Source organism: Sus scrofa, chromosome 10, assembly GCF_054392235.1.
Source record: "Sus scrofa isolate SSC_HxYL_T2T_F1_AM1 chromosome 10, Sscrofa_HxYL_maternal_Yorkshire_Landrace_v2.0, whole genome shotgun sequence".
In the NCBI taxonomy this organism is placed as follows: domain Eukaryota; kingdom Metazoa; phylum Chordata; class Mammalia; order Artiodactyla; family Suidae; genus Sus; species Sus scrofa.
Window position 1 is genome coordinate 76,111,294 of NC_139392.1, and position 24,532 is coordinate 76,135,825.

At 38.6% G+C, this 24,532-nt stretch overlaps 1 protein-coding gene across 17 annotated transcripts in view; it reads right to left on the minus strand.

The window, feature by feature from the left end:
• Positions 1-24,532, minus strand: part of MYO3A (myosin IIIA) — a 226,361-nt gene that overhangs the window by 38,891 nt on the left and 162,938 nt on the right. For 12 of the 17 annotated variants that reach the window (XR_014818003.1, XR_014818002.1, XR_014818004.1 and 9 more), the window contains 7 exons: positions 23,513-23,642; positions 19,809-19,888; positions 19,297-19,374; positions 16,763-16,968; positions 8,635-8,746; positions 5,778-5,940; positions 3,758-3,881 (listed from right to left, as the gene is read on the minus strand). Coding sequence is in view for 12 of the 17 variants with exons in the window: in XM_084980323.1 (XP_084836449.1) it covers positions 3,758-3,881; positions 5,778-5,940; positions 8,635-8,746; positions 16,763-16,968; positions 19,297-19,374; positions 19,809-19,888; positions 23,513-23,642 (893 nt within the window). In the remaining 5 variants the exon portion in view is untranslated. The remainder of the gene's footprint in view (positions 1-3,757; positions 3,882-5,777; positions 5,941-8,634; positions 8,747-16,762; positions 16,969-19,296; positions 19,375-19,808; positions 19,889-23,512; positions 23,643-24,532) is intronic. The other 5 variants (XR_014818005.1, XM_084980329.1, XM_084980327.1 and 2 more) reach the window with 1 other exon arrangement.

The window sequence follows — 24,532 nt, forward strand, 5'->3', positions numbered from 1 at the left end:
CTAATGAGATATCAAAATCCTAAGGAATTTAATCACTTCAAGATAGGTCCTTTTCAAAACAAAGTCCCTCCAGTGAGGAGATGGGAAACCATATCTAGATTTGAGGCCAATAACTTGGGGATGTTCTCTAGGCTGGCATGCTGTACTTTAATAAGCTCTAAGTCTATCCATCACAGGAAATAGTTTACAAAATTAAAGGAAAAGCAGTGTCCCTGCTACAGTACAGGATCTTATAATACTGTGGCTAAAATTTGACAGTTGTTACTTTATCTATAGCCTTCCAAAATGATTTCCCCTTATTGGCAGATAAGATCTTCTCTATAACTTTTTTTTTTAAGCCATATAGTTTTTTTTTTTGGTGTATGCATGTGGGCAAAAGCCTCATAAGAGCCACATGGTAAGAGTGTTAAGGTAGAATAAAAAAGTCATAACCTAAAATAAAAAAGTCATAACCTAACACCCCAACATCCTTCTTGGGAGGATTGCCAGTTTTGGCCCAGGAAAGCCTTGGGATAGTCTGTTCTTTTTCAATCTGTTTTTAAAGAAATACTCTTTTTTGGGGGTCAAACTTAGAAAAAGCTACTAGGCCTCACCTCAATTTTCCTAATCCAAGTGGTCACTTTCTAGGCCTCCTACGGCATCCTCAGGTTTATAAAGGGAGCATAACAGAATCCCCATTATTCTGCCAGCAATCAGAGAACTAGGTAAGGAACCAAGAACACCACAATTTCAATGAGTGGCCATGCTAGTATTTTGAATATCTCCATAACGCTCTCCAGAAAATACTTATATTAGTCAAAATAATGTTAATAAAGAAGACAAGCAAACTATATTGCAAAGCTATGGCAATCAAAAGAGTATGAAAAAAAAAAAAAAAAAAAAAAGGAGTTCCCGTCATGGCACAGTGGTTAATGAATCCGACTAGGAACCACGAGGTTGCGGGTTTGGTCCCTGCCCTTGCTCAGTGGGTTAACGATCCGGCGTTGCCGGGAGCTGTGGTGTAGGTTGCAGACACGGCTTGGATCCTGAGTTGCTGTGGCTCTGGTGTAGGCCAGTGACTACAGCTCCAATTGGACCCCTAGCCTGGGAACCTCCATATGCCGCAGGAGCGACCCAAAGAAATAGCAAAAGACAAAAAAAAAAAAAAAAAAAAAGAGTATGGTGCTGATGTCACCATAAAAAACAGACATATCAGGAGTTCCCGTCGTGGCGCAGTGGTTAACGAATCCGACTAGGAACCATGAGGTTGCGGGTTCGATCCCTGCCCTTGCTCAGTGGGTTAACGATCCGGCGTTGCCGTGAGCTGTGGTGTAGGTTGCAGACGCGGCTCGGATCCCGCGTTGCTGTGGCTCTGGCGTAGGCCGGTGGCTACAGCTCCGATTCCACCCCTAGCCTGGGAACCTCCATATGCCGCGGGAGCGGCCCAAGAAATAGCAACAATAACAACAACAACAACAACAACAACAAAAAGACAAAAGACAAAAAAAAAAAACAAAAACAAAACAAAACAAAAAAACAGACATATCAACTGATAGAACAGATTACTCAGAATTTACACATTTACCCACACATTTATGGCCAATTAATTTATGATGAAGAAGCTGAAAGTATACGATGGCTATAGGACAGTCTCTTCAATAAACAGTGTTGGGAAATCTGGACAGACATGTGGAATATAAAGAAAATGAACTCCTCCTTTACACCATACACAGAAAGCAACTCAAAATGGATTAAAGACTTGAACTTAGAGCCTGAAACCATAGAACTCCTAGAAGAAAACATAGGGGGTAAGCTCTTTGATATCTGTCTTGCAAAAATTTTTTGGATTTGATGCCAAAAGCAAAGGTAACAAAAACAAAAATAAACACATGGACTATATCAAACTTAAAAGCTTCTGAACAGCAAAGGAAACCATCAACAAAATGAACAAGCAATCTATGGAATAGGAGAAAATATTTGCAAATCATATATCTCATAAAGGGTTAATATCCAACATATATAAAGAACTCACAAGCTCAATACCAAAAAAATCTGACTAAAATGGCAAACAGGTACATTAAAAGATGCTCAGTATCTCTAAAGATCAGGGAAATGCAAATCAAAACCACAGTATATCACCTTGCCCCTATTAGGGCTACTATCATAAAAAAGACAAGTGATAAAAAATGTTGGTGAGAGGGTAGAGAAAAGGAAATACTTGTGGGAATGTAAACGGTTCAGCCACTATGGAAAACAGTATGGAGGTTCCTCATAAAACTAAAAATAGAACTGTCATATAATCCAGTAATCCCACTTCTGGGTGTACATCCAAAGAAATTAAACCAGTGTCTCAAAGAGATACCTGCATCCCCATAGTCACTGGAGTATCATTCATAACAGCCAAGATATAGAAATAACCTAGGTGTCCATCAGTGGATGAATGAGTAAAGATATGGTATATATATGTAATGGAACACTACTCAGCCATGAGAAAGGAGGAAAATTTTCCTTTTTCAACCACATGGATGACCCTTGAAGGCATTATGCTTAGTTAACTAGACAAAGAAAGGCAAATAATACATGCTAGCAGTTATATGTGGAATCTAAAGAAAAGTAAAACTCACAAAAACAGAAAGGAGAAAAGTTGTTGCCAGGGGTTGGGAGATGAGCTGGGGGAAATAGGGCAAAGTTGGTAAAAAGATATAAGCTTTTAGACTTAAGATCTGAGGATCTAATGTAAAATGTGGTGACTACACTGTGTTGTAGAGCTGAAATTTGCTAAGACAGTAAAACTTCAATGTTTTCACCAAGCCACCCCCAAACCAAACCAAACAAACCTTTGGGAGGTGATGGATGTGTTAAGCAGATCGCATCATATCACAATACATACATGTGTATCAAATCATCATGTTGTATATTTTAAACTCACACCATGTGTCAATTAAATCTCAATAAACTTGGGGAAAAAGACAAGATGGCTGGCGTTGGGGAAGGAATTCCCTTTGACTTCCTGGAGAACCATTTATTCATCTTTCAATCAATTCAAGTTTCCCCACTTAGGCAAAATCTAGATATTTTTCTCTTCCCTTAACCCCTACCAACCAACCCTTATCTATGGTCCTACTGTAATCTTTGCCTATATTTTTTAGTAGAATTGAGTAGCTGTTTGGTAGAATTTAGTAGATTCTTGTGTTACTAGACTTTTATGTATTTATTGGTCATGTTTCTATTCCATGACTCTGAGCAATTTGAGGATAAGGATTTTGTTTGATTAAACTCTGTGTCCCCACTGCTTATCAGAAAGCTTCCTGTATAAATGAATTCAAGTGTTCCTGCAAAAATGCACTTATAAATCTAGATGCGGAGGCTCAGGAAAAGACAGGACAAAGGTATTAGGCTTTGAAGAATAGACTGTGACTTAGGGTTCCAGGGCACATCGGTCATGGGAATGAGTGAGCCCAGGAACATTACTCAGAGGTAGAGGAGGATTTAAAAATGGGAATACTTAGAATTAGGAGTAGAAATGTTCGGAGCAGTCTGGCAAAAGCCTAGAAAGAAAAAACTTTGAGGAGGAAAGTGTAGTTATTGGAGTGAAATACCAACAAACTCCCAAACAGGGTAAATAACACAAAAGTGGCCAGGGAATGTCCCCAGACATCTGATGCATCGGGGTTGGAACCTGGTTAGGTACAAGAAAAACTGTGAACTTCTCTGTGTGACTTTCTAGATTTGAAAAATCTCTAATGTCAAAATGCTATAAGAATAAATGCCATTATACCTTTTATTTTCAAAGTTTCTCTTGTAGTCAAATTCTTGATCATGAGTCTGAATGGTTGCTACTGCTGTGTTTTTTGTGTTAACAATTTCTTTCCTTTGTTTCCTGGCTAGATGTCCTCTTGCAGCTGAAACACACAAGGCCCAGAGTAGTGTTAATTATAATAAACAAAAGAATATTATTTCAATGGGTAGAAACAAATGGGTTTTGATCATCAAAGTTAAAGAGGACAATGAAATTGAAGACACCAAATAGAACAGGTTCATGAAATAAAAATGGGACTTATTAATGAGACTCTCCCAGATAACAAGTTTTAGCAGGAAAATAATTAGAGTACCTTTCATATTAAGGGAAGTATTAAGATGAAATTATAATGATAGAGATGAGCGAAGTTGGAAAAAGAACAAATGCACTCATGCCTTTGCTTAAAATATGCTCATGTTTATATTCCTTTTATTTCTGTCATGTTCAGCTACTCATGAGAGAAAGCCCCTATTATCTAGTTTGTTTTGGACCTTTTGGCCAATTATCCCTGAAGCTGGATATATTTCAGAATTAAGATTTAAACTTTTTTTTTCTTTTTTTTTTCTTTTTTTAGTTTTAGAAAGGTAATTCAGAACAAGTAACATGTATTCTGTAACATTCCCTATGGCAGGTCAGTATTCCATAATCAAATACATGAATGTTTCTCAGAAAAAACATACGATTTTTACAAAGTGGAATGAATAAAGGACTGTAAATATTATGTTTCCCTTCCAAATGAGTTGTGAAAAACTTCTTTTTTCAATGTTTTATGAATTTTGGAAGTGTGGATAAAGAATTAGAACCCAAATTATAGGGCCTGCATATCTGGTCCCAGGGAGAGGTTAAGGGCTTTAAATTCCAGAAGATGATGATAAGCCCCTACAGACTGACAGACTGGATCTGGACCTGGATTCTCCTGAATGTTAGTCTGCTACTCTGTCCACCACATCAGTGGTCTTCAGAACACAGACTGCGCATCAGTATTGGATCATAAAATTGATTTAGTTGGCCAAATCTAGCATCTAAAAATAAAGCAGAATAAAACTATCAGAGTGCATTGCTTGTAGTATGTGTATGGATTAGGTTATAGAGTAAAGTAGATTTTTAAAAAAAACATTACGGATATCCAGCCAAAAATTTTTGAAAGATATTGTATTAAGCCGTGCTAGGTTCTAAATATAGTTTCTTTTTTCTTTCTTTCTTTCTTTCTTTTTTTTTTTTTTTTTTTGCTTTTTAGGGCTGCACTCATGGCATATGGAAGTTCCCAGGCTAGGAGTCTAATCGGAGCCATAGCTGCCAGCTTATGTCACAGCCAACACTGTGGGATCCAAGCCACATCTGTGACCTACGCCACAGCTCACGGCAACACTGGATCCTTAACCCAATGAGTGAGGCCAGGGATCAAACCCGCAACCTCATGGTTCCTAGTTGGATTCATTTCCACTGCACTACAACGGGAATTCCTAAATTTGTTTCTTTTAAAAAAACGGAAAGTGAAATCCAAAGTCTATTAATACATTTAGTACATATTTGTGGAATATGATTATAAATATTATTTCCCTACAGTTAATAGAAAAAAGTAGATGCCCTTTAACAAAATGAGATTTAATTAAATTGTCAAATATTATGGCAAGAGTAACCTTTGGAATTAAGTGGGGAAAATGTTATTGTTCAATGGGTTATTATAATATGAGCCTTGAGATCTATCATTAATTTAGTCACTTGCTATATCTTGCACAATAGGTCAACCGTGTTTCATTGTGACAGAAAATTTAAACTGAATTATTTTATTTAAAGCAAAACATTTATTCAGATATTAAAACTGTCAATCACTAAAACAATCATTCAGATTTAGTACAGAGAAAGTATCAAAGTAACAGTGCCTGAAATTAAACAAAAACTACCTAAGAATTGGAGGTTTGGTAGGTAATACTTCTTTTCATGACCATATCTAAAAATAACATTGTTTTGCTACAAATGAGACAGTTTGAGTGATTACCTGACTGTATTATTATGGCACTCTCTTTTCTCTTCTCCTGTATTTTTTTGTATCTTCTTGAACCCAAAAATCCTCTGACACAGGCTTGAATCAAAATAAGCTTGTCAATGGCTTCCTTTCGCATTAAATTTAACTGTTCCACATGATAATACTTAAGGAACACCTTAAAAGCAATAAAATACAAATAAAATTATGGCATGCAGATGTGAAACAGCCATGTGTGGTGCTCTGAAGACTAGATTATATTCTAACTACTTTTTGATTTTGGAAATCACTATCTTTTGCTTCTTTGGTCTGGACGCTGGTATAACATTATATATGGATATTTATGTCTGAGAAAACTCCTCTTTGAGAAAGAATGTAACAATCATACTGTTTATGGGCAACAGGTACCTAGGTTTTGTTGGATGGGCCAATATGAGTGGAGGGCATCAAGCTCTTTTATTAAAGTTTTAGCATCATATAATCTGGGCAAGCTAATTTTTATGACTTCTTTTTTTAAAATGGCTGTATCAATGGCATATGGAAGTTCCAAGGACAGAGAATGAGTGAATCCAAGCTGCAGCTGCAACCTACAATGCAGATGCAACTTAACGCTACAGCTGTGGCAACAGCGGATCCTTTAATCCATTGCACATTATATCAAAACCTGGGCTTTTGCAGTGAACTGAGCTGTTGCAGTTGGATTCTTTTTTTTTTTTTTTTCTTTTTTTTTTGGTCTTTTTGCCTTTTTCTAGGGCTGCTCCCGCAGCATATGGAGGTTCCCAGGCTAGGGGTCTAATGGGAGCTGTAGCCACCAGCCTACACCACAGCAACGGAGGATCTGAGCCTTGACTTTGACCTATACCACAGCTCATGCAACGCCAGATTCTTAACCCACTGAGCAAGGCCAGGGATCGAACCCTCAACCTCATGGTTCCTGGTCGGATTTGTTAATCCCTAAGCCACGACGGGAACTCCGCAGTGAGATTCTTAACCTCAGTGTGTTCTCGGTGGGAACTTCTAACTTTTACGTTTTTCAAAAGAAAAGACAATCACATTTCTCAAACGTAAACATCTTACAAACCTATTTGTAAGGAGTTCATTCAGCGAATGTTCACTGAGATCTATTCTGTGTACTCATGTGTTGGGATACAGAGGTGAATAAACCAGGAATACTGCCCTTCAGTAGAGAGAATAAGGCAGAGAGAGGACCCCGTGCATAATTAACAATTTTCTCACTGGATACAGTGGTTACTGTGAAGAAGGGAGGGCTGATTTTTGATGATTCTAAAATCAAAATGAATTGGACCAAGAGAGGAGCCTGAAGGCTTGTTCTCAAATAAGAGTTTTCAACCACCCCCAGGAAATATGAAGGTATTTTTTTTTCTTATAATGGCTAAATTTACTAATGAAAGTCACCTCAAAGAGAGTTTACTGAATCTGCTAAATAAGTCACTTAAATTAAAATTTAAGAGCTGAGTCATGAGACCTGGTAACCCTGACTTGTAGAATTCTCTTAGCGTTCCATCACTTGGAAGTCTGGTACCCTAGGCAAACAGTTTAGCATTATAGGTTTTGACTGAATTTCGTTTTAATTTCTACAGGACTCTAGATGTTAATATATTTAGTCCATTCTACTGTTGACAATTCATTTAAAATTCAATCTATTTAAAAAGGTCATCATTTTTTTTTATTTTGCACAGCATTAGAGATGTTCTTATATTGAATACTTTTATCCATCTTAATGAGCTAGAAAAGATGAAATGGAAAAATACAAATAGGTTTAAAATGCTACTTAAATATCATGCAAAACTGGAACCACAAAGGGCCTTTTTGCAACTTAAAACTCCATTTGAAGTTTGGCATGTGTTTTGGATCATAAATCATGAAGATTCCAGCCTGAAAAAAAAATCATCTTTCTGAGAATCTAAAAGAAAACAGTATGAATAGAATACATATCTTTTTAATGCTCACAATTTCTCCTTACTAAATACTAAAGTAAATACAGATTACTGAATATGTAGGACACTCAGTTTAAGATAAACACTTAAAAGATTCCTTAAACTATTACAGATCTAACTTTTCATCTGAACAGCTGATGTAGATTTCTTTGCATCTGTGGGATTTCAGTCTGTGTCTATGATGTGGTTGACAGCAGTCACTCTTGAGTGGTCACTCTGAGTACTTCTTTGCCTTAGATTGGTTCTTTTTCTCTATCCTCCCTCACTGAAGCATTTAATGTACCCCAGGACTTGGTACTCTTAGTTCCTTATCCCCATCTTGTTTGCAAAGCTCTGAGGATATCTGAGAAGTCAAATGCATCTTTTCTCCAAGAAGCCACCTGTCTTAGTTCCATATTCAAACTGGGTTATGACTCTGTACTTCACTCTCTCAGGGATTAAATAAGCTAAGATCTCATAGGCTCTCAAATCTCATACATAAACACATGAATATCCAAACACCTATAGTGAGTGTAATAATATTTCAAGTTTACAATAGAAGTAGATTTGAGCATCAGGAAAAAAGAAAAAACAGAATCCTACTGAGATCATTATGATCTTCTACAGCCTTCTGGCTATATTTGGTGCTGATATAATAGAGATAATATATTTCCTCATAATTCATGAGTCTGTTTTCAATAAATCTTCAAGAAAGATTTTTCTTGAATTTCTTAAAAGAGACCTGTAGGAGAGCAAAGTGTCTAATTTTGCTGAAGAAGGAAACTTTTATGAATTTATCAATTCTTTCCTTATTTTAAGCTAGAGATTCTATAACATAAAAAATCCATGATTTTTCAATCATCTTAAAATGTTGTCATTCTCAGTACATCCACTATAAGCATTTTTTTTTCCAGAAAATTACATGAAAACATTACTTTGGTTTTTCCAAGAACCCAGTTATCGAGACCAGCTTTTTCCAAAATGGTGGCACAGGTATCAGGGCTCAATGGAGGCTCTTCACACCACTTGTAACAGAGAACGTGGTACCTTTGAACAGGAGAAAGGGCTGGTTAGTACTGCACAAAAGTGGGATGGACGGGGAGTGTGGGGTTGGTAGAAGCAAACTATCACATTCAGGATGGATAAGCAATGAGGTCCTACTGTACAGCACAGGGAACTATATCCAGTCTCTTGGGATAGACCATGATGGAAGATAATATGGGAAAAAGAAAAAAAAAATGTGTGTGTATATATATATGTGTGTGTGTGTGTGTGTATGTATATATGTATACATGTGTATGTATATGTATGTATATGTGTATATATGTATGTGTATATGGGTATATATATGTATGTATATATGTATATATGTATATATATATCACTGGGTCACTATGCTGTACAGCAGAAATTGATACGACACTGTAAATCAATTATATGCTAATAAAAAAAAAAAAGAGTTCAACATCTCAGGAGCCTGGTGGATCCTTCAGGTGTCTTGGAACAGCTCTGGAGTAAATGGAATTCCACACTCACGGAAATCTGGACTAGTTTACTTGTGTGATTCGAGCATTGTTTTTCACTTCAGTGCTTTTCAACATAATACGACACTGGAATCCCACTGGAATCCATCCCCCACCCCCACCCCCCAAAAAAACTCTGTCTTAAAAAAAAATTAGCTGGATATTTTTAAAAAAGCAACGCTTTTCTGGTCCTTACAAGCAGAGAAGAACTGCAGAGGCAGGAGCAGAGGCAAAGATTTTTACTCTTCTTTTTTCACCATCATAAAAACATTGGAAGCTGATCTTCAAATTGGATGAAGGAGTTTAATTCTATGCAAACTTCACACATTATATCAACAGTGGAGAAGGGGAACTGAGTCAGGGGTTAATGGAGGAGAGAAATGAAAGAGGCCTCGAGCATTTCAAGCTATCCCCAAAGCTTACTGGATAAAGGGAGTGAGTTAAAGGAAGGGAAACTAGATTACACTGGTCAGCTATCTTGTGCCAAAAGGCAGATTTCTAGACTTTTCAACACCCCTTTATTTTATTTAATTTCTTGGTGCAAGATGAACCCGACAGTCCAGAGGAAACATAGCAACACACTTTGGTAGGTTTTGAATTTCAAAACAGAGGCCGTGGTGTGTGGAAGCTGAGGAAGCATGGGGAAATGAAGACCGCTGTACTGAGAGCTGGAGGAGCATAATTATCTGTGTAAAGTTGAACACATCATGAAACCTCTTTAAGTACTGATTTCCTCAACTAAAAATGAGCCTGTAGATAAAACCTTTAAAAGCAGTATATTCCAGCTCCACCAAGTTCCATCTCATTACAGCTGCAGATGTCAGGCTCTTTGGAGATTCCTGGCCTAGAATGAAGTGATGACCACAGCTTTTGCTATCTGTGCAAATAACCCCAGGCAGTGCCCATTAGACACCCCCCTTCCTTCAGGCCTGTCCATGTCAGGACTGAACCTGCTTGTGGATATACTGCGCCCCCAGTAGCCACTCTGCCCTTTTCAGCTTACCAACCATCTCCTGGCACTGCTGTCTTCTAGACCCAGCCACCCTCTCACAGTTCACACAGAAGCCACCCTGTATGAGTCCCCTCGACTCCTCCACTCTCATTCTTCTGTTGTACATGTGCGGTAAACACGCAAACCCAAACACCCAAGCATCTCTTCCTCTGCTCTCATGTCCTGCCTCTGGGTGCTGCCAGAGAAAATCCCCAGCACCCTCACGTGCTCCCCTGTAAATGGGAGATTTCTCAACTGGCCCATAAGGATGCTCAGAATCCTGACTGGTGTCTGTGGCTACCTTCCTCTCTTGATCCTCAAGCAGCTACTCCATCTCCTCTGCCCTCTCCATGCCTCTCACTTGCCCCTGCCCACTGCACTGCTCTGAACAGGTAAGCTTGGTGATGCTTCTCTAGAGGCCACCAGACACCAGCTCCAGAGACCTCTTTCCAACAACAAATCTGTTTGCCCCCATCTGCTCTTCCCTCCTTCAGAAGAGAAGATATTCATTCTCTGTCTGCCTGTGTTCCAGATGCTGTCTCCTCCTCTTCCTCCTTCTCTTCTCTTCTATATATTTTCAATCCCTTTTCTCTCTCCTGGCTCCTTTCATTTAGTGCAAAACAACCGCCTAAGTGTCTCCCCTCTGAAATGATTCTATATTCCCCAGTAGCTTTACAGACAAGTGGAAAGATGGTTTAAAATAACTGCTTCTGCATTCTCTACTTCCTATTGCTCCTCTACTCCCGGGATCTTCTTTAATGGCATATGATCTTTTAGTGATGAAGTCTTAGTGGGCTGTTTTCCATCCAAATGCTAAGTGTTCTTTCTGTAGTTCTCCGTCTTAAGTGTTCCCAAAGTTCCCACCCCATCTCCTCAACATGCTTCATATTAGACTTGCTGCTTCATTCTAGGCTTCCTTGACATTGTTTCTAAGCTCTCTCCACACGTGTCTACATGAGCAGCCCTGACTGTTCCCTGTATGTGATGATTCCTATGTGCACATCTTCAGCCCTGTTTTCATGAACGAGAAACATATTACTTCTGACTGCTTGCTCTGTGTGCCCACCAAGTTATCCCACAGACCCTCCAAACTCAGCCAAATGTATCACCTTTTTTCTTTCCTCTGCTAGTTCCTACTTCTATGAATGACACCACCCCCTCTACCAAAGCTAGACATCTATGGGTTAACCTGCATACTTCCCTACTCGTCACTCAGTGTAACCAACAAGCTTAGATATCCCTCTGGAATCCCTGTCTTTCTATTCCTACTGCCTTTACCTGACATGTGCTTCCCATTACCTCTCACCTTGACAGCTGCGAACCACCTCCAGACTTTATGTCTCTCTTCACGCCATCGTTCCCCCCTCCCCAGCCAATGGCTACAGCTCTGTCTGAATTATCTTAATAAAATGAAAATATGATCAAGCCCTCTCCTGACTTGAAAGTCTCTGGGAATTTCTCATTTCTAAGCTGGGATGGCAAAAGCAGGTGCTTTTAAAGGCAGGGCACGTATGTGAGCTGGTTAGCAGGGGCAATGTGGGCAATGCAATGGTCACGCCTGCTGAAAAGCAGCCATTTAAATGGCTGTCATGTATGATGATGAGTCTGCAAGCTCCCCTCTGCTCTGAATCTCCGCCTTTCCTGCCTCACTTTTAGCCATCTTCCACCAACATCTTGAGCTCCAGTCAGGAAGGCTATTCACAATTATGCCACAGGGTCACGTGCGCTCATGGCTCAAGGCCTCCGTGTGTAATTCTCTATGCCTGCTTGTCCTTCCAATCCTCACTCCTCCTTCCTTGAAAAAGGCTTACCCTTTCAATATTCTAGAAGCACTCTTCAACATATCTTCAATGAACAGACCAACTGGACTAACAGATATCCTCTTTCTCTGTGTCCAGACACACGACTGACGTCCACTGCACACCTGGGGCGCATGGGCAGCAGCTCTGGCTAGTGTGCCTGGGTGCTTCTGCTCCCACCAGGGCGGCTGTGATTGCTACCAGGCCTGTTCATTCATTCCAGTCACACTTGATGAGGCATCATTCAAATAAATATCAGGTAAGGTGATGGAATATGAGTGAGGAAAGGAGTATCTTTAGCTTCTTGCTTGACTTTAAGAAATATTAATGGAAATCATAAAAAGGTATTATGGATCGTTATGTAAGAAAGAGTCAGTAAACTCTGATTAGTGAAGTTTTATTCAAAGAAAAAATAAACCTATATCAAAAGATTGAAAAATGAATATATTTGCTTTTTAGGGTCACACCCATGGCATATGAAGTTTCCAGGCTAGGAGTCGAATTAGAGCTACAGCTGCTGGCTGACAGCACAGCCACAGCAATGCCAGATCTGAGCTGCATCTGCCACCTACACCACAGCTCGTGGCAATGCCGGATCCTTAACTCACTGAACAAGGCCAGGGATTGAACCTGCGTCCTTACGGATACAAGTCAGATTCGTTTCTGCTGAGCCACAACAGGAGCTCCATGGTCTGTTTCTTAACGTCAGAGGCTCACTGCAGCTGCTGGCCATGGCCAGAGCCACAGCCACAGCCACACAAGATCCGAGCTGTGTCTATGACCTACACCATAGCTTGTGGCAACATCAGATCCTTAACTCAATGATCAAGGCTAGGGATTGAACCCGCATGCTCATGGATATGAGAAGGGTTCTTAACCTGCTGGGCCACAATGGGAACTACCCAGAGGCTCTTTTTATTAATATTTGGATTCTTTGTCTTTTTTTTTTTTGCCATTTCTTGGTCCGCTCCTGTGGCATATGGAGGTTCCCAGGCTAGGGGTCTAATCGGAGCTGTAGCTGCCAGCCTACGCCAGAGCCACAGCAACGCAGGATCTGACCTGTGTCTACGACCTACACCACAGCTCACAGCAATGCCGGATTGTTAACCCACTAAGCAAGGTCAGGGATCGAACCTGCAACCTCATGGTTCCTAGTCGGATTCATTAACCACTGTGCCAGGACGGGAACTCCAATATTTGGATTCTTAATCTTTGGGTTACAATCTGAGTGGAACACAGTGGGTGCTCAATTAAATGCTTGTTGAGTGACTCATGAACTGCCTCTGGGAACTGGCTGTGGAAGTACACACACATCTAGGAGACCTGGGGAGTTCACAGAGGAAAGCCCCAGACCAGTGCTTTGTGGTGCCCCTTTTTTAAGCCAATGTACTGACTTCTGCTTTGTTTTTTTTTGTTTGTTTGTTTTTTGTTTTTTTTAGGTGGTATTTGAGGCCACAGTATAGTAGGTAATAAGTAATTTGGAGAGGTTGGGGCTAAGGGAAAAATAGTGAAAATAATTATAGCTGATATGTATTGCTGACATCTGGTTCTATTAATAAACTTCATGTAGCTAATTTCACCTAATGCTCATAACCACATATGAAGTAGATACTATCATCATCATACTTATTTGCGAATGGGAAAGGGTAAAGATACTCAAAACAAGGTCACATATTTAGTAAGTGGCAGTACTGGGATTGAAACCTGGGTTTTTTTTTTTTTACTTTAAAGCATGTGTACTTCTTGACTTCACTATACTACTCCCTTCACGAACTTAGGTTTTATTAGAGCTCTGATAGCCAAACCACTACGTACAGGTGCCTGGGGGAAAAAGCCAGGCCAACTTCAGGGGCTTCTTAGTATAAGGGTTCATTTGAAATAACTACAGTGAAAACTCAGGGTCTTGTGCAAAGGAAGTTCATGTTGTGTATCTTCCTTTAAGATTACTTCTTTGTCACAAAACAGAAGAGTCTACCTACCACAGAATGGACAAAAGGTCTGATGAATTTTGCACCTGACAGGGAGAGTTAGTCAAGGGCTAAGGCCCGAACAGAGGAGGGTTATTCAGTCCTATTTACACCTCCACAGGGCCTTTGCAAATTGTCCTGCCTTCCTAAGGGTCTATGCTAATTTGGGTGACAGCTTTCAAATGAGTGGCAGGGAAAGGTTTATTTCTGGAGATTCCCAGATTCACAGCTATTCACATGTTCTCCAGAAACTTAGTTTTTTTCCCTTTGTCATTTACTATTGCTATTCCATAACAGCATGGGACTTGGAAATTTTATTCTCATCTCTGACTTTCTAAATAAGCTACTTTCAACTACAACACCATCAAGAAAATAGGGTCAGCTCTTCTATGGTCTGTTATTATAAAACCACAGATGGTTCTGAAACTACCAATTTAGCCAAGCACTCAAAGCTCTTGCTTTGTAAGTTTAACCCAGTGGCTTTTCCTATCTGATCCCATCTTTATCACTTCTGTCACTTCAGTTACACAAACTGATGAGCCAGTCTAGTCCGAGTCTCTCTGGTTTTTGGAACAGCAGCCTGTACACTGAAAAAGCCCTTTCCTGTCTTCTCCATAAACCACACCCACCACCGATATTCCAGTTTAGTCCTCCTTCTTGATATTTTCTCTAATCAGCCTTCTTAGAGATAATCTTCTCTTCCCCGAACTTTTACACTATGTACCATTCCTTTGGATCTTGGTGTGTATTACCTTGCATTGCTTATTAACATCCATGCCTATGGCTCTGAGAATCCTAAATGGAGTGCTAATTCTTGAGGATCAAACCAGCTTTAAAATTTCAGTGTCTTCCAAAGTACTTAGCACAGTGCCTTGTATATCTAAAAAGTCACTGAAATTTAAGGGTACTTATATTAAGACTATGTTGTTATTTATATTGATATTTAAGCAAGCTAAAGATTAACTCTTCTCCTAAAAAATGAGAAGTGTGGAGTTCCCATTGTGGCTCAGCAGAAACGAATCTGACTAGCATCCCTGAGGATGCAGGTTCCATCCCTGGCCTTACTCCAGTGGTTAAGGATCTGGTGTTGCTGTGAGCTGTGGTGTAGGTTGCAGATATGCCTTGGATCCTGCATTCTTGTGGCTGTGGTGCAGGTAGCTACAGCTCTGATTTGACGCCTACCCTGGGAACCTCCATATGCTGTGGGTGCAGCCCTAAAAAGACCAAAAAAAAAAAAAAAAAAAAGAAAGAAAAGAAAAAAGAAGTGTGATAATAAGGTCAAATTTTAATTTGAAATTTGAAACTCACAAACGTGGGTTACCTGCCTTCAAGTACAAAATGAAGAATTTACCTACTGGCCAATAAAAAATTTTAATACTTTTTATTTCTGAATTTTGAATATAGAATTGGGTCTGCTCTGTGAGAAGTAAAGTCAGTGATGAAATGTTGGTTGTCCTTCTGAACTCTATAACTTGAGGTTTTTATGTCAATCCTAAACTACTATAAAGGATTTTCCAATATGTTAAGTCATCATCTATGTAATTTTACTCTCTGTTGTGAAAATGTGGTGGGGTTTCCTTTATATCTAGCACTTCAAATGAATACCTTTCTTTTCTTTCTGAGGTCTCTAAGGAAAAAAATCAAGAACTATCATGAATTACTGAAAACATGAAAATTTGAAAAAAGAATTAGAATTCTCATTTTATTTAGAAAGGGTCTTGGTTACCCCAATTAAAAGAATGCTTGATAGAAGATAATACATTGTTTTGTTTTGGGGGAGAGTGATTTAGAAATCACAGTTCACTGTGCAATCACAGAACTTTGTTTTCTTCTTAATGTTAATTTACATACTCTCAAAAAGGCAGAGAATGGTACCTATGGAGACTTCCTCCAATGCTAAATTTTATCTTAAAATTGTAATAGACTTTGCTTTTGAAAATTGACACTTCAAGCGTAATGGCTAAGAGAAATCATCAAATTGATAAATATCAGAAACTTGAGCATTTAAAATATTAAGCGTATAGCACCATTGTGTTCCTTGATGATATATATTTAATACGTAGCTTAATTCATTCTGCATTAATCTTGAGCTCTGAAAAGGACTCAATGCCTAATTGATGTTTTCTGTCTTCTAAATCATCTTTAGAGATATCTCACTGGATCCTTCTAACAACTCTATCAGGTAGTTGTGGCAGATTCACTAGATGAGGAAAACGAGGTTCCATACAGGCCAGAGTTTCTTAACCTCAGCCTGTTAATATCTCAGGCTGGATAATTAATTGTTACAGGGGGTTATCTTGACCTGTGCATTTTTGGATGGTTAGCAACATCCCTGGTCCCCACACACTAGATGCCAGCAGCAACCTGCCCTCCCATCAGTTGTGACAACTAAAAATGTCTCCACACATTAACATATGTGTTCTGAGGGGCAAAGCTCCCCTGGTTGACAAGGACTGGTATAGACCCATGGTCACATAGCAATCTGCAGAGCTAAGATGGGAACTGGATCCTGGAGTTCCTTGGTACAGAAGCTCAGACCTCTCCATCATCTTGTCTGCGACATGCATCCTAGAACATGTGTCTGTGACCTGGGTCTCCCAGCTGACAACTGAAAGTTCCATCCCCAGTTAAGAGTCACCTTCTCTTTTTGATATACCATCATCTTCATGAACAAAATGCTTCCTCCTTAGAATACCGAGGCAATTCTCTTTTTGTTACCTGTCATTCTTCTTACGAATTTTTATGTAAATTGCACATGGAAACTTAAAAAGAAATCCACTTACCGCTTTATAAAGTTGGCAAAAAGTATCCGGTGTGAGTATCCCAGTCTTCGAATTCTCGCTGTTTCCAGAATGCCTGTGTAGCGAAGCTGTAGCAGAACTTTCTCTTTGTCATATTTTCTTGCCTGACGTTCATTATTTGGTTTGATGCAGCGGACAAAGTGAGGCTGGCCCACCACCATTTTAGATAACAAATCCATCAGAGAATACTATAACGTGCAACAAAAAGTAAATTCCCAGCATAGCATAAAAAAAATTTATGAGCTTGTAGGTCTATCCTTTCATTACAAGAATAAAATCTGAAAACTGAGTGTTAATCAGTAATTCACAATAAGTGAGGGAAGTATGTATTATGACATCTTTACTTATAGTAATTTTTAATAATACATATTTACTCATAAAAATATAGAGGTAATAACTAGGAATGTAGTTACTAAAAGGTTGCCTGTAAATTCTTAAGGCACCTTTAATTAATAGATAAAATTATTTTTGATACAGCTCTTTTGGAAGTAACTATACTTTCTCAGGGAAACTTGCCAAATTATAATATTTAGACACACAGTCTGGTTTCCTCCTTATGCTATTAATTTCCTTGACTTTTTTTTTTTATAGAAAGTATGCAAGTAAACACTTTAATCCCTGTCAGTATTATTTCCTAGTTTAAAATAAGGACTGAGAAGTTAAAGCATTTTAATATATAGGATACAGTTATAAAAATAAGCAAATCCACTTAGGTACCCTAATTTGCTTCAGGTTGATAATTTTCTTCTTTATTTTAAAATATTTTAATCACATAGATATGAAAATTATTTTCTGCAGCAACACATTATTAAAACAGAAGCCAACTGCTGGACAACTAAGTATGTAACATATTAGGATAATCATGGTTCAGCTAAAAGTGGAGTCTCATAAAACTAGTATGTCAAAGACCAAGATTACAACTTGTTGGCAGGGTAATGAATGTGTAGGCATAGATAGCTGTTGACAGCTGGAGCCCCTTTACTGAGGGACATACAAAGCCTGGGGTGCCAAGCCAGTGCAAACCCAATCCTGTAACTGGGCAACTGACAAAGCATTGGATTTGCATGCTTTCCTCTAGGGCACTGAGACTCAGCTGTGTGCTTCTTTAAATAGCTGGGTCTCATAGATCCTTTCATTACACTTATCTGTGAGTCATCATTGCTTCCGTGATGCAAACATCTGTCAAGCATTAGAGATAGAAAGGTAATATACAAGTCTGTTGGCATTTTGAGCAAGAGCTCCCTGCAGTTTAGGCATTGGTGTTTCTTAGGGACCAAGGCAGAGTGTTACATTTATTTATGCTCCTCTGAAGAATGAAAAATAACTTAAAATACATTACATACTATATGGAATATCTTTTACTACTTTTCACTGCAGCCGGAGGTGTACAACAATGTTGTGAATGAATGGTTTAAACGTACACACACCATTCAGTGACAGTGGCACGATAATGGTCTTGCATAACATACCCAAATTAGAAAATAATCTGGTTGTAAATATTCTCAGTCATTCAGCTCTGTAGCCTGCTGTAAGGTGGATGTACTGGCAGCAAACATGAGATATTAAGCACATAAATAGACTAGGTGCTACTCAAAGGTGATGAAGCACACGCTATCTGCTATGGGCTTAGGACCTGAGGAATATTTAATAAAGCTACCCGGTTAGTTTTAAATGTATTTCATGATTCTGTTAGGGAATACGATTTATTCACTGAATACAGAGTAAATTTAACTCAATTTCTTCCTCTTCTCCTACAGTAGATGATAACATTAATAATCTCTAAGTTTTAGGTGGTATTTTATTAATTTTCACTGGATGGTTAATACAACTTTATCAGAATAGATAAATAAGAACTGGGTCCAGGAAGGAAGGCAGCGTAATCTAGAGTTTGTTCTCCAGAACAGAGAGAAAATGAAGTGCTTCTTTTCTTTCCTATCTCGATCTTGTCCAAAGAAGAAAGGTCACCTAGACTCTATGCTCAGGACACAGTGACTCACAGTGACTCATGTCCTTGGCATGTTACTGTACTTCCCCTTCTCCTTGCCCCATGTCTATACTAGCTCTGGTTTTCTTTTGAGGTTTTTCAGCTCATCTAGGTACAGGGAGGTACAGGACGAAATGGATGCTCAGCCTTGTCCCACCTGCCATGCTAAGATCATTTAGGAGCGGACAGGAGGATGGATAGTTATCATACCATTGAATGAAAATCCCCTTATGGTTTTATTCTAGTGGAAAGGTGTTTGGTTCTATGGACAATTTTTAACCAAGCCGTAGACCTTCATTAGGATTAACCTAGTATGCAATAATTTTATCAATAAAATACAAAGGTAAACCAATCCATAGGTTTTTGACAATACACTGATATATCCTGTATCTAACAGACAGTAAATGGAATACAACAAAAATTCTCTTTTGCTAAGAGCACTCTGGTATTTGTTACTTACTTTTAATCTGTGACTCTCATTGAGAATAAGTAACATGCCTAAATAACAACACATTGTAATTTAATGTCTTACTCTAAAATATGATGCAACTGTTTGCGTTTTCATGTTGGTTGTCTCTCTGGCGTAACGTGTGGCTTCTCCAGTTTCACCCTAAGACCAAGAAAGACAGTGATGGTTTAGCACCTGGTGTACATTATGATCTATGGGGAGCTCATGGAATTTTCCATGGTCTATGCCTTCATATACATAAAATAGCAGAATGCTGAATTTTTACTTTAGGTAATTGTTCTGTCAGTCTCTGGATTTTAATGAGTCTTGCCTAGAATGTGAATATCTCTGATCTTAGTTTTAATTGGTCTGAGTGTAACATTAATTATAAGTGAAGAGTTAGGAATATATCAGAAATGCATGATTATTTTAGTGACTAGTAGTAATATGGACATAATATAAATATCTGTTTAAGTAGAAAAGAAAGATCAAAGGGAGAAAACAAAGGGAAGGGCTGTTGACTCTTAGCATACAAATATTTCCATTGTAAAGGTTAGATTCTTAGACTCACTGCCATGAAAAATACATCTTCTTACCTTTGACAGGTTGATTGATTTTTCTGAAGTTCTCATTTGATAGTTTATTATATTTTTTGTTTTAGAATGTGGCAGATTACCTATGGGAAGGTAGATAAAATTAATATGCCTTTTAGATTCCTTCTGGGCTAGAAGGTCCCTCCATTTACTTCAATATTTTAAAAAAGCATTGTTTTTTTAAAAAGTATAGTTGATTTACAATGTTATGCCAATTTCTGCTGCATAGCAAAGTGACCCAGTCATACATGCATATACATTCCCTTTCTTATATTATCTTCCATCATGGTCTATCCCAAGAGACTGATATAGTTTCCTGTGCTATATGGTAGGATCTCACTGAAAACAAGCATTGTTGGTCCCCCAATCTTCATACTCACATGCTTGGTTAACCAGTTATTGGAACATTTAGGGAAAAAATAGTATTATGTGAAAATTTATAATAAATTCTATATTCAGAAAAAAAACCCTCCAGCTTAGAGAATAGAAAAGGTAGAGGTAAGTGCTGCATTTCTGTTTTTTTTTTTTTTTTTTTTTTTTTTTTTGGCTGCACCTGAGGCTGCAAAAGTTCCTGGGCCAGGGATGAACCCAAGCCATAGCAGTGACAATGCCAGATCTTTAATCTGATGAGCAGAACTCCCTAGATTTTCTTTTATTTGCTCTAAAATATGAGGTAATTTCCACAGCAAATATAATACTCAATGGAGAAAAATTGAAAGCCTTCTCACTCAAATCTGGAACAAGACAGGGATGCCCACTCTCACCACTGCTCTTCAACATAGTTTTGGAAGTTCTAGCCACAGCAATTAGACAAATAAAAGAAATAAAAGGCATCCAAATAGGAAGAGAAGAGATAAAGCTGTCACTGTATGCAGATGACATGATACTATATATAGAAAACCCTAAGGAGTCAACCCCAAAACTACTTGAACTGATTAATAAATTCAGCAAAGTAGCAGGATATAAGATTAACATTCAGAAGTCAGTTGCATTTCTGTATACCAGCAATGAAATATTAGGAAAGGAATACAAAAACACAATACCTTTTAAAATTGCACCCCCAAAAATCAAATACCTGGGAATACACCTGACCAAGGAGGTAAAGGACTTATGTGCTGAGAACTATAAAACATTAATCAAGGAAATTAAAGAATATATAAAGAAATGGAAAGATATTTCATGCTCCTGAGTTGGAAAAATTAATATTGTAAAAATGGCCATACTACCCAAAGCAATCTACAGATTCAATGCAATCCCCATTAAATTACCCATGACATTTTTCCACAGAACTAGAATAAACAATCAAAAAATTTATGTGGAACCACAAAAGACCCAGAATTGCCAAAGCAATCCTGAGAAACAAAAACCAAGCAGGAGGCATAACTCTTCTAGACTTCAAGCAATATTATAAAGCCACAGTAATCAAAAGAGTGTGGTACCAGTGCCAAAACAGACAGACAGACCAATGGAACAGAGTAGAGAACCCAGAAATAAACCCTGACACCTATGGTCAACTAATCTTTGACAAAGGAGGCAAGAACATAAAATTGGAAAAAGACAGTCTTTTCAGCAAGTACTGCTGGGAAACCTGGACAGCTGCATGCAAATCAGTGAAACTAGAACATACCCTCACACCATGCATGAACGTCAACTCAAAGTGGCTGAAAGACTCAAATATAAGACAAGACACCATCAAACTCCTGGAAAAGAACATAGGCAAAACATTCTCTGACATCAACCCTATGAATATTTTCTCAGGTCAGTCTCCCAAAGCAACAGAAATAAGAGCAAAACCAAACCAATGGGACCTAATCAAACTGACAAGCTTTTGCACAGCAAAGGAAACCAAAAAGAAAACAAAAAGACAGCTTGCAGAATGGGAGAAAATAGTTTCAAATGATGCAACTGACAAGGGCTTAATCTCTAGAATATATAAACAACTTATACAACTCAAAAGCAAAAAAGCCAATGACCTTTTTTGGGTCATTGGGCAAAAGACCTGAATAGACATTTCTCCAAAGAAGATATACAGATGGCCAACAAACACATGAAACAATGCTCAACATCACTGATTATTAGAGAAATGCAAATCAGAACTACCATGAGATACCACCTTACACCAGTCAGAATGGCCATCATCAGTAAGTCCACAAATAACAAGCACTCAAGGGTTGTGGAGAAAAGGGAATGTAAGCTGCACTGTTGGTAGGAATGTAAGCTGGTATAGCCACTATGGAGAACTGTATGGAGGTACCTTAGAAAACCACACAGAACTACCATATGACTCAGCATTCCTGCTCTTGGGCATATATCTGGACAAAACTTTCCTTAAAAAGACACATGCACCCGCATGTTCATTGCAGCTCTATTCACAATAGCCAAGACATGGAAACAACCCAAATGTCCATCAAGAGACGATCACATTAGGAAGATGTGGTATATATACATAATGGAATACTACTCGGCCATAAAAAAGAAAATAATGCCATTTGCAGCAACATGGATGGAACTAGAGACTCTCATACTGAACGAAATAAGTCAGGAAGAGAAAGACAAATACCGTATAATATCACTTATATCTGGAATCTAATACACAGCACAAATGAACTTTGCCACAGAAAAGATCATGGACTTGGAGAATTGACTTGGGGTTGCCCGGGGGGGGAGGGAGTGGGAGGGATCTGGAGCTTGGGGTTATTGGATGCAAACTATTGCTCTTGGAATGGACTTACAATGAGATCCTGCTGTGTAGCACTGAGAACTATGTCTAGATGCTTACATCGCAACACAACAAGGGAGGAAAAATTATGTATATATGTATGTGTAACTTGGTCCCCATGCTGTACAGTGGAAAAAAAAATATGAAGTAATTATGATAAAGGGAGCAATTTGCTTTTTTTTTGCATGTGTGTTAAATGGAATCTGACATTTTTTGATGCAAATGTAAGCTTTACAATGGGCCTTAAAAATCATATGGATTATTAATTCACATGAAGTGGTTATAAGCAAATCAAGTAGGGTTGAAGGCAAAGGACATTTTCAACCTAACATTGAGAAATATGTGCCTGGCGTTAGGGTTATACAATTGTACACAACCCAAAGCCATGGAAAATCATGGTTTAACAAAAAAAAAAAAAAAAATGTCTTTTGAAGCCAGAAGATCTGGGTTTGAATACCAGCTATGGTGCTCAATTTTGGATCATTTACTAAGTTTCTGAGTTACAGTTTGGATAATAATGCCTACTTCACAGAATTTTGATGAGAGGTGACACTATGTCTGACACATACCAGGAAATATTAAATCACTTTCACTCTTTTCCCAAAGAATGATCCAAAAGCTGCCCACACCTGACACAGCAGGTAACTGAGAACTCTTTGGAGGTGACTTATTGGACTCTTTTAGTAAGTAGCCAGGACACCACCGTATTTCCTGGCAAGTGCTTCGAATACATTTCTGTAAAGAAAACCTAGCTTCTTTACATTTAGTTTTATATTTTCTTCAGGTGATCTGGGCAGAGGCTATTAATATATGCATATTTAGTGAGCTGAAAGCAAACCAACATGAAAAACTGAGGATTACACTCATAAAAATCACAGAGGCAGAAACTACTTGAGTGGGCGTGAGGAACCTTCACAATGAAAGGAAACTGGAAAAAGAAAAAACCAACTCACACACAAATAAATGAAAGGAAATTGCCTTAGCTTACCTGTTTTTGTCAGAGGGTTGCTGACTAGCTGCCTAATTACACTGTTTTCTGATGACCTCAAAAGCAGCACAATATCAGTTGGAAGAGTGTCTCTATTTTTAGCCAAGAACCCACTCGCATTATAGGTGACCTGTTGACAAAGTGCGTTGTCATCATCTTCACAATCAACGTCATCATCCTTACCATCATCAGCATCAGCAGCAGCATCATTATCAATAGATGTTTATTGAGAGTTTCCTCATTGCTGAGTGACACACATACAAAATTTATAAAAGTAGTCCCTTACAACTTGGTTGGAAAAGCGAACCTCTCCAGGTTTCCACTGTTATCTTTTCAGAGAAAAATGTGTGTCCCACTGATTTTATTGATTTGAAATGATCAAAGAGTTTTGATTCCTCCCATTTCTTATGGTGGAAATTCTCTGTGTTTCCCCTTCTCTGTTTGGAGGGTTAGGGCCATGAAGGTATTCTCATTTCTCTGATAACTGACTCGCCTGCAGTGCAAAGGCCTTTATACATTTTGTCTCAGTGGTAGTATGGTCTAAATACACTGTGGATATTTGTGTTGCTGGCACTTTTAAATAATTTGGAGGTTTTTTTTGTTTGTTTGTTTTGTTTGTTTTGTTTTGTTTTTGCTTTGTAGGGCCACACCTGTGGCATACGTAAGTTACCAGGCTACGGGTTGAATCAGAGCTATAGCTGCTGGCCTACACCACAGTCAGAGCAATACCCAGATCTGAGCCGTGTCTGTGACCTAAACCACAGCTCACGGTAACACCAGATCCTTAACCCACTGAGTGAGGTCAGGGATTGAACCCACATCCTTATGGTTACTAGTTGGGTTCGTTACCCTTGAGCCATGATGGCAACTCCAGACCTTTTAAAGATCAATGTAACCTGAAGGTTTCTGGAGGACGGTCCCATGTGATTGTTGTCAGGGACTGAATTGTTCTCGTCCATAATTAGTATGTTGAAAATCTAATCCCCAATGTGACTGTGTTTGGGAACAGGGTGTATAAGG